The 15,210-nt window shown below is 44.8% G+C and overlaps 1 protein-coding gene across 6 annotated transcripts in view; it reads right to left on the reverse strand.

Moving 5' to 3' along the window:
- Window positions 1-826: 826 nt before the first annotated feature.
- The window catches only part of ARHGAP40 (Rho GTPase activating protein 40), a 41,228-nt gene continuing 26,844 nt past the window's right edge, over window positions 827-15,210 (reverse strand). For 5 of the 6 annotated variants that reach the window (XM_085313929.1, XM_085313928.1, XM_085313927.1 and 2 more), the window contains exons 3-15: window positions 13,820-14,040; window positions 10,744-10,819; window positions 9,611-9,762; window positions 8,843-9,008; window positions 8,397-8,488; window positions 8,196-8,273; window positions 7,775-7,934; window positions 6,919-7,001; window positions 6,347-6,553; window positions 6,127-6,267; window positions 5,428-5,588; window positions 4,321-4,376; window positions 827-3,400 (exon numbers count right to left, since the gene is read on the reverse strand). In XM_085313929.1, coding sequence (XP_085170055.1) covers window positions 3,294-3,400; window positions 4,321-4,376; window positions 5,428-5,588; window positions 6,127-6,267; window positions 6,347-6,553; window positions 6,919-7,001; window positions 7,775-7,934; window positions 8,196-8,273; window positions 8,397-8,488; window positions 8,843-9,008; window positions 9,611-9,762; window positions 10,744-10,819; window positions 13,820-14,040 — 1,700 coding nt within the window. In that variant the 3' untranslated portion in view covers window positions 827-3,293. The remainder of the gene's footprint in view (window positions 3,401-4,320; window positions 4,377-5,427; window positions 5,589-6,126; window positions 6,268-6,346; window positions 6,554-6,918; window positions 7,002-7,774; window positions 7,935-8,195; window positions 8,274-8,396; window positions 8,489-8,842; window positions 9,009-9,610; window positions 9,763-10,743; window positions 10,820-13,819; window positions 14,041-15,210) is intronic. The other variant, XM_085313926.1, reaches the window with a different exon arrangement.

Genomic DNA, 15,210 nt, shown 5'->3' on the forward strand with positions numbered 1-15,210 from the left:
AATGATCAATCAAAAAACRCCCTGGGGGATGGAAGAGATTAGCACTTTGATACTGCCGAAGATGAATGGGTGCAATGAGTTTGATAAGCTGGTGTTTTCCTCCGATAATTGCTCCGAAAAGCTTTCCAAGGCCCCTTGGATCCTCCCCCTGCTTCCCTTTTGTTTCAGGATAGGGCGGCAAGTTCAGCATCACAATCCTGGATAGGCTGCTACTGCTTTTAAATAAATAGCGGTGGATTTATGCCATATTTCATCACCTAGTATKGAACAATAAATCAGTCATTTAGCTACAGTTTCAGACTGGATTCCTGTTATTCTTCGACAACAGTAGTCCTTCTAGCTGTATGCAACCCCGAGCTGTGCTTGGAGTGGACAAGGGTGGACTGCTCAAGGGACTAGGACATCCTCCTTTCCTTAAGCTGGTATCTTTAACGTACCCTCTTTATCCTTCAGCAGTCACTGGCCCTTGGGTGCCCACGATCAGACCCTTTCCCATCAGCAGAGACTCGTGGGAAAAAACAGGACCTAAAACCAGCTCCCCCGATCTTGCTTCGGGCTTCCTAAACCAGCCCCTAACCTCCTGCTCTTCCTTCTCCCCCGACATTGCTCTTTCATAGCTATCTTGCACGCTTGTCCAACGGGGACTTTCACTGGAGCCATAATTTCACTGGAGCCATAACATGAAATGCCGTTGTCAGGTTCACTTAGACTCCAGGAACATCCCCCTCCTCAGGCCTAAGGAGACAAATCCTGCAGGCGGTCCTGGATGCCACGCTGTTCACGGTCCCGCCCGTCCTCAGCCAACAACAACACAGGAGCCAAGAGCTTTCATTGTATTTTTTATTGTTTCATCGATTAAATGGATTTTAAATACAGCATTAAAAATCTGTAAAAAATAGTTATTAAAAGCCAGCATTCAAAAGCAGGTTGCACATCAGTGACACTGTTCCAAATTCATCCTTGCATTTTGGTACAAAGTTAGGAAAGATAAAAATTTTTAAAAAAGCATATCCACCTTCTGGACAGAGATGATTGTTTTACCTTTCCTTTCAAAAGGGAGAACAGATACTTGTCTCAGAAGATTCTCCCACCAGCATTGTTTTTCACAGCACTGATTCACATTGTTTGGTGCTCTAAAAAAAAAAAAAGCCCTCAGGTCTGTTGTTCACAGAAGCAGCGATGTAGCGTTTCCCCCTCATATGTACTGAGGTCAATGTGTTTAAAAATAAAATTCAGAATTTTATTTTTAAAACAACTTCAATATCATGCAACTTGCATTTCATCCCTACAAAACTAAAAAAAAGAAAAAGTATCTTTGAGCAGGAACAGCTCCTTCTTTCTCTCCCACTGATTTTTTTCCAATGATACTCTTGTATATTAGTTGTTTTTTTTTTTTTTTTTTTTTTTTATTAAAAAAAAAAAAGTATCCCATTTCTGGCATTCACTCTTTGCTAAGCTCCATCACTGCAACAAAGATTTTCAGGAGTGATTAGTGAATAGGTACCTTCAATTTTTAATGCCCAATTTTAGAGCAGCTTGATCTTTAGAGAGACACAGCACACGCATCCTCAACAAAAACAGTCAGGCCCTTTTTGGCACTGTTTAAGCCCTATAAAACAGAGGCATCCCAGCAAGTCTTGACATTGGGGTTCTGGATTAGCTCTTCAGGTGGTTTTTTTTTTTTTTTTTTTCTCCCTTCAAGTTGCTATCGTGCCCCTGAAAAAGACAGCTATGAAGATGACCCCTCGCATCAGTGAATCTGCACCATCACAGTCAAACCGGAGACAGGCTGTAACACGCACAACGTTGAGACATGAGCGTCACACTCGCCGTATTCACAACGGGTTAGAAAGAACGCAGATGGCCGCCTGCTTCTCAAGGACCTTAGCCACCCAGGGCTGAACCACACAGACGGACACGGAGAGCTACGTATCAGCCGGGGGAAGACGGGAAAAAACAACAAAAACCCCCCAAAACACGGAGGAGACAGTTCAGACTGCAGTGGAAACAAGTTCAGTCAAACAGAAGAAATAATACTGGCGATTGCCACTAGTTCAGCTAGGACTCGGCAAATGAAATACTTTGAATACATGTGTGCGGGGCCGCCCTGCTTCCGCCACGCGACGACAAGCATCCGACGGCGTTCAGAAACGCCTCCAGGGAGCTCGAGGGACCCTCGCACGAGCCGTCGCGGCCGTGGAGGGGAGCGGGGCTCCTGCGCCACCCCCCCCCGGCCGCCCCGCGGGACCCTCGCGCGAGCCGTCACGGCCGTGGAGGGGAGCGGGGCTCCCGCGCCGTCCCCCGGCCGCCCCGCGGGACCCTCGCGCGAGCCGTCGTGGCTGTGGAGGGGAGCGGGGCTCCCGTGCCGCCCCCCCGGCCGCCCCGCGGGACCCTCGTGTGAGCGCGCGGCTCGGCACCCGCCGCCGCACACGCTCCCGCACGCCGACCTCCCCGCTTCGGCCGGACGCGGCTCGGGGTTTGTTCTGGTCGCTGTTTTTAATCGGACGCTTTCACACAGAGCCCTCCGGAAAGGAGTTTCGTTCGTGTGGCCAGGTCTGACTACCAACCTCCGCTTAGAGTCTTTCCTCAGCTATCCCTTCTTACGTTGGTTTTGTAAAAATAATCGCCAGCAAAAAGCACGCTTGCCTCGCCCTCATCGACGGTAAGCCGGGCGGCTGCGCGTCGCCGGCGGCACTGCACGGGACAGGCCCCGCTTTTCAAACCCCGCGTTTGAACGAAGGCGGAGGCGGCTTCCCTCCATCRCGGACAGCAAAGCTGTTCTTGCTGGACGCTGTGTGTGTTGCGCGGGCGTATTTGACTGCCCCCATCAATTACAGGATGCCAGCTTCGCACCACATCCGGCCTCTTACACGCATCCTCCTTCACTCTTCAGAGAAAACTGCGGTATCTGAAGAGCAAAACTCACGGCTTACTCTGGTGATGCACAGCAGTCAGCAGAGGATCTTACCAAGGACGCCTTCAGTACCGCTTCGGCGTTCGACTGTCTCTCCTCCAAAACACGGAGGAAAGGGCAAATCCAGAAGGAACAGATGTGTTCTACGATCTTCAAGTTTCTCCTCTCACCYTCCATCCTTATTGCCCAATTCCTGCAGCTTTGTTTGCAGTTTTTTAGTTTTTTTTTTTTTCTTTTTAAATAATCACACCCTTCGCAAATTCTGCCACGTAATGATAATTTTTGCTGGTTACCAACTCTGCTCTTAACACGCAGGCAAGTCGCTGTAGCGTCTCTTTTGCCTTCCAAATCCAAACACTTTGTTTCGCTCATGCTTCCCTTAAAACATCCGAGGATAAGACGGGTTTTGCTTAATTATCCATTCAGCATGGGGATTGACATGGTACAGGTCTAAGAGGTAAGTGTCTGGGTCCAGGCAGTGTTCACCTATCAAAACAGAAATTCAGACTGAGGATAAAAGAAACACTGTTTTTCCTCACAGTTTTTCCTAAAACTGGTATTTGTTCACATCCATTTCAATATTACCATCATTCAGACATTTTTCTGCCAATCTGAAAAATGTCAAAATAAACGTTTTTAAGATCATAAGATCAAACTTTGACCTTTGTAAAATAAAAAATTTAAAAAACACTTTAATACCTAATAACTTTAACCCAGAAACTTTAGCACTCAAAGACAGCTATGGCATATGTTAGTGTTCAAAACCAGTAGAAGAGAGTGAACTGTTTCCRGTCAGAAGGACATTTTCTTCTATTGATACTATGAGAAATACCAATAGGCATCCAAACTGCTCAAGTTGCTGATGGTTTAYAGCCACAGCAGGGCATAAGGATTCATTTCCATTTTCAGACCCCCCGCTCCATTCCGCTGCTACAATCATATAACTTCAGCCTCCTCCCCATTTGATGGCATTACCCTACTTCACAAGAGGAAAGTAGTGACTAATTAAGATCATCTTGTTTGACCAGATGGTTTAAGAAATTTCCACCCACCAAAAAGCATTATATGTCTCTGATCAAGAATTTGGGACGCTGCAGTTTCCACCCTTCTTGAGAGGCTTCTTCTGAATACAATCCAAAAGTGTGCAACACTAATGCAAGTCCAAGCTTCAACCTTCCCACAYATTTGCCCTATAAAAGCTTTGCAGTGATGGCAGACTACATGGACAGCACACAGGTGGTYTGGCAGATGCTGTTCACTGTGGGTGAGGTTAACCCAAGCTTTTTGATTTTTCTTCTAATTTTCAGGATTCCCTCCAAATCTGAACCTCCCTATAATTCCCTAACATAAATTAGACAAAAGTACTGGACAGTAAATTCTTTATATCTGTTATCACCTAGCCTTACCAATGTTGCCTCCCACTTCATACAGGAACAGGTTTGTAGACTCCACAGAGTTGTTGCTGCAGAAAGAAAACACGTTAAAGTTGACAGGTCTGTCAGAGGGAGGTCTGGCGGTTTTGTCACTTGCTTCTAAAGAAGCCGCTCATGGTTTGGAGGCCAGCAGTAGTCAAGGAAGCTAYAGGCTACAGCACAGCAACCTTGCTGATCCTCCTGCACAGGGAAACTGTTGGAACYGCCACCAAAATTGCAGGGGGCAGGGGAGGAAGCAAGGCAGATATTCCTCACTACTAGTGAGGTGCACACTGTATGCGGACACTAACTTCTCAGCAGGAAGACAAATGGCACAAATATCATATACCAAAGTAAATACCAAAGTCCATTGAAAGCCCCTTTCCTCCGGGCTGATGCCTGCTCAGGTGAAGCTCATCTGCAGGAAGAGCTCAGCAGCTGTAGCGGCCTGTCATGGGATGCTAGCTCCCAGCTGACCCACATTCAGCCAACTGCACATCCTCCCTCCACCTCTGAGCATCTCCCGCATTCAGCAGAGGCATTAACACCCCATCTACTGAATATGTACATGTATGCAAAGGGGTGGGGGAGAGAGTTTTTTTCAGTTTGAGGGGGTTTTATTGTTGTTTTGAGGGTTTTTTTTTCCCAAGTAAACATTGGGCAGAGGAGCTTACTTGGGAACCCCCTACTTTACATRGGCATGTTGGAAATGCTGCTCCAGGAAAGTAGTTTGTACAGGTAGTGATGTTTTCCCTCTAGGAGGGGGAGGAGGACTTTGTTTTCCAGGGCAATGTTATTTCACTTTCCCTTCCCTTCAGGAAGGCTTTGGGCTTACTGCTAGAGTTCACCTGTCTTCCAGCAGACCAGAGACTAGCAAATTCCTGACAGCCTGGGTACAAGGATGGAGCTGCTCAGCTGAGCTAGTGTTTYCTTGCTCCACCCAATGCGCTGTTTCCAAAGTTGCAAACAGAGAGGTGGAGGACTGCCTCCTCCTTGCTCCCTGTGCCACCACCTCAGCTCCGCCACAACACGGAAAACACACAGCAGCAACACCGTTTTGTGGGTTGTCTGCCTGTTTTAATAGCAGGGAGAATCACTTACCACTTGAGGAGGCTGACGGTATTGACAATGTTCCAACCGTTCTGGCAGAGGTTCTTCTGAAACTGCCTCAGGACATCAGCAACTCTGGTTGCGTTGTTCAAATGCACCTCGAGCGAGTCCTTCAGGAGGAGAGAAGCGTGGACTTTCACGATCTTGGAAGGCTGAGCAAGAAAGGCAAAGAGGCAAAAAGGACAACGCGCTTAAATTTAGACAGACTCCCTGGTATCAACWAAAATATCACATTTCAAATTAGATTGGAGAGCGTAAAGAACCAAACTGCTGCTCAGAGACTTGTGTTTGTTTCTTACTCCGCRCATGCTACGCGGTGGAAGGGTTATAAAAGCATCAGGGTGAACATTATAAACAAATCAAGTGTGCCTCAGCACTGTGCTTGGGGCGAAAAGCACCGATCTCCACCGGAGCGTGCGTTGGTGCTCCCTGCTGTTCACACGTGGCACTGGCACTAGGAAGAGGAACACAAGCTTCAAGGAAACCAGGATTTGTCAAAATAAATTTCAACACACTGTTTTTGCGCAAGTCTGACCAGCGCTTCCAGAATTCATTTAAAGAACATAAGAAATTTAGACAGTTGAATTGTATTATACAAACTACCAAAAATTTTAGAACCAGAGGTCGTTTTGAAATGGAAGAACTGGAATATTAGAGAACAGAGTTCCAGTACTGTTTGCCCTAACTTACCTCTGCCTGGTTCTTTTCCACCTTGTCTTTATCAGCATGAATCTTCCGCAACAAATTTTTTATTCGCTTGTCACAGAACTGGTACCTTTTGCTATTGCTCTCATTCAGTTTTCTGACTTGAGATACCAAAAAGGAGGAGACCTGGACAAGGGAGAAAATAGAAATTAAAACAAATTGGGCAGAAATGACTACCATACAACAAAACCCCTGTGCAACTCACCGTCCAGAGCAGATCCTGGTAATGGATCATCATCCGCACGACGTCAGCTGCCCCCTCCGCCAGCTGTTTCTCCTTCCCCTCCGGGATCTTGTTCGGCAGCCCCTTGTGCATGAACAGGTTCGGGGCCATGACCGTGGAAACGTTCCAGAGGTTCATCTTGTTGTTGTTCTCCCTGGCAACCACTTTGCTGAGAAATTCAAGTAGAGCCTAAGGTGGAGGAAGAGATTGGACTTTAAGATATTCATTATCAGTAATATTCAGAAAAACTAGGAGCAAATCCTGTACTCCAGTCAGGAAGTGCTGTGGCCAAGTTCTAATCTCATAAGGGCAGCCAGCGCTTACAGCTCACACTCGCTGCCCAGGCTTGGGATTTGCCTACTCCCCCTATAATGAGTTTCCATTCTCAAGTCAGTAAAAAAGGAAAAAAACTCCACAAAACAAAAAAAACCCACCACAAATAACATGATTTACATTAATTATACCTCTCTTTACAAAAGCCATTAAGAGTTCCTCGAATAAAACCATGGAAGGATACTGTGTTTTTCTAGTTAATCAAAAATAGGTACAATTACCTTTAAAGTGTTTCTGTTGGGCTCTGGCAGAATCAGAATAAGGAGGTTTAGGGCTTGCAATCTTTGCTTCAGGTCTGGAATATCTATCAAGAAAGAACACGACAGAGGGTTGAAACCTCCGATGCTGCTCTTGGAGAATGGGACTCGCATTCCCAAGTCACGTATATTGCGAGCAGGGGGAAAGGCGATAGGTTATTGTAGTGTTTGTCATCTAAGATTTGAGACCTTGCTTTATAGAAGTAGCCWAGCTCATAGACATCTTCTGATGCCCATTACATGTGTTTCAGAAGACTGGCTGATTTGTTTTAGTGAACACAGTCTACCAGCAAGTTTGGYGCCCTTGAAGGGCATTGAGAGATTCCCATCACATTTCTTGCACAAAGAGCTGTGGGCTCAAACAATTAGCTTAACACATTCAAAGCCATCGATTGAGACACAAGCCTCAAAGTAAAGCGTCTGCAGAATGCTACATCACCTGGGACAGGCTGAGACCACAAACCCTGGCAACATGCCACAGCTCAGCATGCACGTGGTTATTTATCAAACCRTCCAGTTCATGGTGGCAACCGTGCAGCCAAATGACAGAATATATAATTCAAGACTCCAGGACAGTGTTCCTATACCGATTTTTTTTTTTTTTAAATATAACCTATTCTTGGAGACTAAGACTCAGATTGGTGYACTACAGCATTTATTACACTCAGCACAGCCAGTCTGACCTGCTAAAATTTGTATCTTGCTCTGTATTCCCATCAGATCACAACACACCTAGACAGGAGAACCCAAAACCAGCAGAACTTTTTAAGAAAAGCATAAACCAGGCAACTGATACTAAGCAGCCAAAACAGGGACTCACTTTGTACAGCAGCAAAAGCAGGAAGATACTCTGCTGTCAGCAACGGGGCAGGCAGCTCTCTTATGAATCTTTTCAGTAGCCCAGATACATCATTCTGATGAACTTCATCCCAGCGAAAAAGGCCAGTATAGAAGTCACTTTCCAGTTTCCGCTCTAGACTCTATGTTAAAAAAGAAATTTATTATGTTTTAAGGAGAAAATACACTGGGAATTCTATAGCTGAGTATTAGAGGGCAAACCATCAAGTGAAAAGATTGCAGAGTCTCTCCCAGATCCTCTGACTTCCCAGCAATGGACATTTCTAATTGTACTGGGAAAGCAGACAAGATAATTCAGTTTAAACCCAGTCTAGGTACTGGATCAGCAACACGCTCACTGCCTCCGATGATTTTTTTTTTTAACACTACCAGAGAGCTCATACCTTGATTCTGGTCTGGGACCCAGAAACTCTCAAAATGCCCTCAGTTTCAAGTCCTCTCTTTTCCAGACATGACAGCAACTATTAAAAGGGGAAAAAGAATTTARATATCCTGATTAGAAGTCAGCCCTTCCTTATCACAGCCTCCAAAGCCTTCCTGGCTTTGAGGATCAGAAGTGCAAATAAAATCATTAGGGAACTTACTGCCTGGAGTAACAGAGGGACCTTGGTGCTAGGGAGCAGTTTTTGGTCATTTTCCAACAGAGTGTTGAGTGGAACTCCAAAGAGTCTTTTCTCTGCAACAGAAATAACATATGCTCTAAGTCTGTACCACCATTTATGCAGGTGTCAGGGATATCTCCACCACTACAGCCTAAGACTGCACTTTTTGTAAGCATAGACACTGCAGAAAGAGGAAGAGATGCTCCTACGACAGTTAGGAGGACAAGTACACTTCATAGTTGGACATAAATGTGGCACTAGGTCTTGATGTTACAACCCAGTAACTTCTACATTAAGTTCTGATTAAGGAAAAACAYCTGTCACAAGGTTTCTTACAGACCTTCTCTGTTCCTACATTTTAAGTTCAGACCTACGAGAATGTCACAATTTAAAAAAAGGCACGAAAATTACAACGATGCACAACAAACCTGTTGTTTTCAGTTTTACTGCCTTGTTTCTCTTCAGCTCAAAGCCTAGAACATCACAGAGAGCCGTTAGTTCAATAAGGGCCAATGTGGGAATCTTCTTCATGTCCTGAGCAGATAGATCTCCAATCCTGGTCACTCCTAGTCTGCCCTTGGAAATCTTAAATTTCTAAAGAAAAACACACAAAAAGTTTTTGTGCAAGTAACACTACTGACCCTTTTCTTTCTCAAKCTAATTTGCATCCTTATCACTCTGTGCCACTACCCAGGCATCTGTTCATTCTCCTGTTTCAGCAGGAGACAAATGCCCAAACTATTCCTACTCCTACCCAATTCACAGTTGGAGAAATGTACCCTGCTTCCAACATTACTTTTGTAGTCATATCAAGACTCTTAAGTTAAAGACAGTCAGATGTCCACCTTAATCTATTTGAACTTTAGAAGTCCCAGCACATTTGTGGAGAAAACCATCAGCATCACAAGTCCAGTTATTCTCCTCTTKTCAGTGGAAATTGCCCAGATATTAGAATCACTAGTTTCCTACAGAAATACTTCCTCTCTTCTATCCTCAGTTATCCTTGCTCATCACTGCACTGAAAACAGCTTTGCCTGTCTAAAAATATCTGCCTCCTATAGACCTGTTGTGACACTATCCAGAGAGGATCTCAAGTTTCCAGGATTTGGATACATAACTGAATCAAACTTCCACTTCTCCTCTAGACAAGAGGGGAGCCAGTAGGCTTGAATCGGAAAAATTCCTTCTGAGCTTACAGTTAGGGCATTTCCATCCTTTATCCTCCTAGATTCAGACAGGAACGATCCTTTGAGCAGAATAGCTGCCTGCTCCGAGTAGGCAACGTCCATGTTGAATGCTTCCTCTTTCCCAGGGTTTCGAACCATGCAGGAGTAATCCTGGGTTTCTGCTACACAGGAAAAAAACACCTCTAAGTTTAAGAAGCCAGAAAGAATGAAGCGTAGAAAATAAGCAAGCTAAAAGAACAGTTGTGATACAAATTGGAGGACCACCATTTTAAAAGAGATCACATTAACATGTGAGAGGGTTGTTGTCATAGCACAGTCCTGTGGCTGAACAACAGGGTAAGATTAACTCAAAGTTGTAACRCTACAGCTCCTATCACCAAGATCAGTAGTAAGATGTGTACAGCCTCTAATTTAAGGGCATACCTATGGCTAACTTCTTTCTATACAGCTGCTTAAGGTGTTTACATGATTTCACTGTGCTTTKTCAGTGATTTATTTGCATCTTCTAATCGCTTTCCTGAAGAGGTATGTGAGTGGCAACTCCTAACACTACTAGACACAGGAAAAAGTCTACTGAACCTACAGCTGAGGATAYGCATGTATTTAAAATCCACAAGCAAGGCCTTCCCTGACAGCAGCACCATACCACATGTTACATCACGGTAACGCAGTCTTTGCAGAGCCTTTAATACCAGCRCTGGAGCTGTTCGAGCTCAGAGCCTGGATTAGCAGAGCTCCCTTTTGCGCTCCAGTCCTGCTTCACGACCACCAGGTTGAGAAATCACTGCAAGGCCTTTATTTGTGTGCTTATCGTTTCATACAACGCAATAAAGCAGGCTTTCAARTGCACCTCAGAGTCAACAACTGAAGTATAAACATGCACTGCCCTCTTCCCTCTSGATTAAAGATCCATTATATCATGAACGACCCTACGTGTTCCTCTTAAACATGCATCGCCCTTCCAACTAGCTTCTAATCCCCTGCAGAATTGTCATATGGAAAATGATGCAGGTATTAATGTTGTYGCAGTAAGTGTAGGCTTGTGTGCAGACCATGAAAATGTGGTAAGATGCTCTTTCTTAGAGTATGCTTCTTTCCTTAATCTAAGAGGAACCCACTGTACATTAAAACTTCCTGCTTACGTTTCTGCACATTTGCAGTCTGTAGATTGTGCCATAACTGATCTGGTCTGGAGTCCTCTTTCTTTGCCACTGTTTCCTGAAAAATAAACCAGGACACATTTATCTACACAAAGCAAAACAAAAGTTACTGCAAGCGAACCTGATTTTGGCAGAAGAACACACCTGAGAACATCGGCTGTTAGCACAAGAAAACACTGCTCAAGTTCAGGGCTACACGACTGCTCCAGAGTCACAAATCATTGAAAGAATCATAACTGGAGAACKTGGTAGGCATAGGGAAAACGCATGACTATTTCATAGACAGTATTTAGGATAACCTCCATATCATTAAACCAATCGCTAGTTCCTGTTTTCATGCAATCAGCACCCAATTCCCCCCTTATTTCAGGCATGGAGGGGCTAACAGTCACTGTGCACCAGTCACACCGCATGGGCTCTCCCCACTGCCCAAGCTCACGWGTCATCTTCGCCATTTGGACACACGAGAAAGTGCACAGCGAACAGACTTCTGCACCCAAAAAGCTTCCCTTCACCAGCTTTATAGCAACCTAATCTCTTCAGGTCTAGCAAGTGAAGAAGTATAAGGAGACATTCAGCAGCCAAGCATGCCAATAAGAACTTTTTTTTTTTTTTTTTTTGCTAGAACTAATAGAATATGCTTTCCTATGTTCTAATTACGAGAAGTTGGCAACTTTCTGACAACCTGCTCATGACACTGAATTGGGACCTGTGAACTAGAAGTTAAAACAGACCTATACAAAGTCATTGCAATCAGATAACACAGTTAATCTGTACAGAAGCTCCACTCTACATTTAAAGTGGGTGTACAACTGTCAAGCTTTCCAAGAAAGCAGAAAATTCATTTAGCACCTGCAGCTCCATTGTATACAGCACAAACCAAACACCACCAGTGTCTCAGCCCCAACACAGAAAGCTTCTGGTAGAAGCTCCAACAGCTTCATGCCTGACCAYGGACATCGCAACTGCTTCCATTCAAGTCACGGCTGAACCGAACTAGCTTTAAGCTAATTTGCTTATTACAGTTTTCTCCACACGCAGACTCCATTTGTAGTAAAAGCAGCATTACAAACAGAAGGGAATATGTATGAGAACTACAGGAACATTTAACATTCTGATCCCTGGGCATAGAGATAGGAAGTCAGTTGCAGGAATCATGCAAAATTTAATTTAATAGTTATGGAACAGCAATCAGGTCTGGGTTCCAGGTCAGGAATTTCCAAGACCAGAGAAAATACACTTTACCTTTCCATACCCATTTTCTCCGTCATGAACATCCTTTTGTGTGACAAGAGACTTCAAGGCGGGGAGCAAAACGTGCCAGGCGTCACAGAAACACCTGTTTTGTCAAATGGTTATTGAAGGTGTTTGGAACTGGTGGGGGAAAGCAAACCACTCTGGAAAGTTATCCAAAAAGCCTGCTTCCCTCTGGGCTTGCTTTGGGAATTACTCAAGGGTAAAAGACCTTGACTCATTGCCTGTTGCCCTGCTCTAACATGCCAGAGCATTCCCAGTTTAAATAGAAAACACTCATCATTTGCCTAAGCTGAGCATCCGACGCTTTCCCTGAAATAAAGAGGGCAAACACCACCTTCCATGAGCTGGGAAAGACTAGCAAGGAATAGGGAGGTTAAGCTGATAACCATTCAGCAAAGAAGCAACTGGTAATCAGAGAGATCCCTTTAAAACATATTTTCTTGCYGCCTTTAATTAAAAAGGAGCAAGTACAAGCGTGAGAAAATTGCCTTTTTGGTTCAGTGCCTTCTGCTAACAGAAGATCTCAGCAGCAACTGCAAAGCTTTTAAGTAATACTGAGCCAAAGAAAATATGAATAAATCCAACAGATCTAGAGTTATTGGAAAGGAGTCCAATGATCTTGCCTGAAGCCAGAGAAAGAGAGAAAATGTTCAATTTCTGATCAAATTAAGGTTATTCAAACAGGCAGTTTTAGTATCTTTATATACGCCTTCATCATACCRAAATGTCATTCTAAAACATCAGCTAGGATCTCAGTTGCCTGGATTATCAAATGCAAATATTAGCAACCTAGTGAGTGAGCACATAAGATTAAGAGCTCAAAAACCTCCATTTCTACACAATAGGAAGTTGAGTCATTTCAAGAGATACAACAGGCTAAGACCTAATCTGCAAGTATAAAAACACTGAATTTCAACTGAGGAATTTAAAACAACCTTGCAGCGTTCCTATTTTTAGAAACATCATCCTTCTGTCACCCATTCAAGCAGGAATGTGAATAATGCCCTGCAAAAGCAAATCAACCATGTCTCAGTCTTGGTGCAACTCACAGTAAGGGAGCAATCTACACCTCCACAGTGGGGAGTTACAGAAAGTACAACCACACCAGTTTACAGATTGCTAATCTCATTCCCTTAACACATTTAAGAGATTGTTTGACCAGTATAATTCATCTCATTATAGTGAGAGACATTTCAAAGAGGCTCCAACTGAGTAAAAGGAGTCTTCAGTTCTGGTTAAGAGYGGAAGTCTCATGCTACTGCAAACATGAGATCTTAGTTAAGCTCAACATCTTCCGACCGGATACCTGACCAAAAGCAAAAGTCACAAGGACCGCTAACTGGAATAACRAATTATGGATACTCGAACTGCGAGCCACAAAGAGGAGCAGTGCCACAAGAAAGTAGCTGCAAAGCTAACGGTTACGTTTTCGGCAGCAAAAAAAGGCATTGGCTGTCCTTTGCCCAGAATTACGGACTGTATAAATACAGTTTACCAGAACTGACCTTATCAAGTTTTCTTTCTCTCTTTATTTATTTTTTTAATAATGATATCGGGTGTCACTAGAATAAAGAAAACATGAGAGGGCTTCAAAGGACATTGACAGTCCACTAGGCTGTAGCACTAGAGGTGCTACAAAAAATCCTTCCATCAGTCTCCAGAAAGCTTACAGATTTGCAGATTTTGCATCCTTTCTCAATGCTGCAACCTGGCAGAATTTCTGCAATCTCAGCTTCGTTTCAGCTCAAAAGACCAAGCCATCTATTTGGAAACAACAACAACCCTAGAACCAGAAACGTACCCCAGCACTGACTACTCCAAAAATGTCTCGGACATCCCGAACAGGATGCTTGTTCTTCCTCCTCCGAGACCGGGAGTAGGTGTCCAGCCTTCGCTGCACAGCCGCCGCCTGGGTCTTTGTCAGGGTGGAGAGCAGCACGATGTTGTCGTTTTCTGAGGTCCGGTCCCCAAGGAGGTCGGAAAGGCCGGCATCCTGCAGCCACTCGGCCTCAGCGTCTCCCTCTGCGGGCAGGGCACAGGGAGGGTGGGAGGAAGAAGAGGAGACCGCRGTGAGAAGACAGAGGATAACAGCAATCAGAGCACGGCAGGGCTAGAGAACCAGAAGCCTGGGGGTGGCAACGGGACATCACTGCAAAGGAGCTGCCTCTTTGGTAGGACACCAAGGGTGTTCTTGACATCTCAGCCCTGGAAGCACAGGGGAGTACATGCTTTAGGTAGCTATCACTGTCCATACTCCTTTCTCCCCCGCAACGTGAGGAAGAGGAGAACGGGGGGAAAAAGCGAAAGAACAGGGGTGTGCACATATTGTCTGCTGCCCCGGCAGAAGGGGAGCACACGTGCGGGATTTAACGCGGGGACGGCAGCAGGGGCTGAACGCGCCGGGGGCTCTCCCGGAGGGGCACGGCATGAAGCGCGGTCGCTCCCGTGTAAATCTGCCTCCACGCGGGCTTCTCTGCAAAGGGGAGCCCCGGCAGCGGCAAAAGCACGTGGTAAGTTCAGAACGAACGACGCTRCCTCTCTGGAGCCCGCGCGGGCTCCGACAGCTTCGGGAGCGCAGACAAAAGCTCTCTGAGAAGGCGCAACGTACAACACTGTACGTAGGGCTTTTGCACTCGCCTCAATCATCCRGCTGTTCCTTTAGCTGTCTTTATCTATGTGCAAGCCTAGGTATCAACCAAGAGCTTTCTGGGGCTTTTTTTGTTTGTTTTTAAATATCCAGACGCTGATCTGGTGGATTCAATATATTTTATTCAGTGTACTTATATGCAGAATTATTTGTAGGTATTGCCACTATTTTACTTTTTTKGGGGGGAGGAGATTCATACCTATACAGTCATTCTGCAAAAGCAAAAATGTTATAAAGCAATGCACAGGTTAAGAATATCTACACCCATTCGAAACACCACTAAAATTAAAGACTGTTCCAGCTGCAAAACMAAGCACGAGAAGCCTGGAGACAGTAACAGCAGCATAATTCAAACAAGCTCAATTTCACACCATTCTTCAATATACATAACACTGCACTTCAAACATGTATCAGTTTTTCCCTAGATGTCCTTTCTGCAAGTTGTGAAGTGCCCTGAGCAAGGCAGCTACCTGAAAAATAACGATAAAAGTAGTTATTTAACAGCTGGCTTCAGCTTTACAGTGAATGCCACATGGCCTTCAGCT

The sequence above is a fragment of the Rhea americana genome, unplaced genomic scaffold (genome assembly GCF_003343005.1).
Source record: "Rhea americana isolate MKP2758 unplaced genomic scaffold, rheAme1 scaffold_4, whole genome shotgun sequence".
Lineage (NCBI taxonomy): Eukaryota > Metazoa > Chordata > Aves > Rheiformes > Rheidae > Rhea > Rhea americana.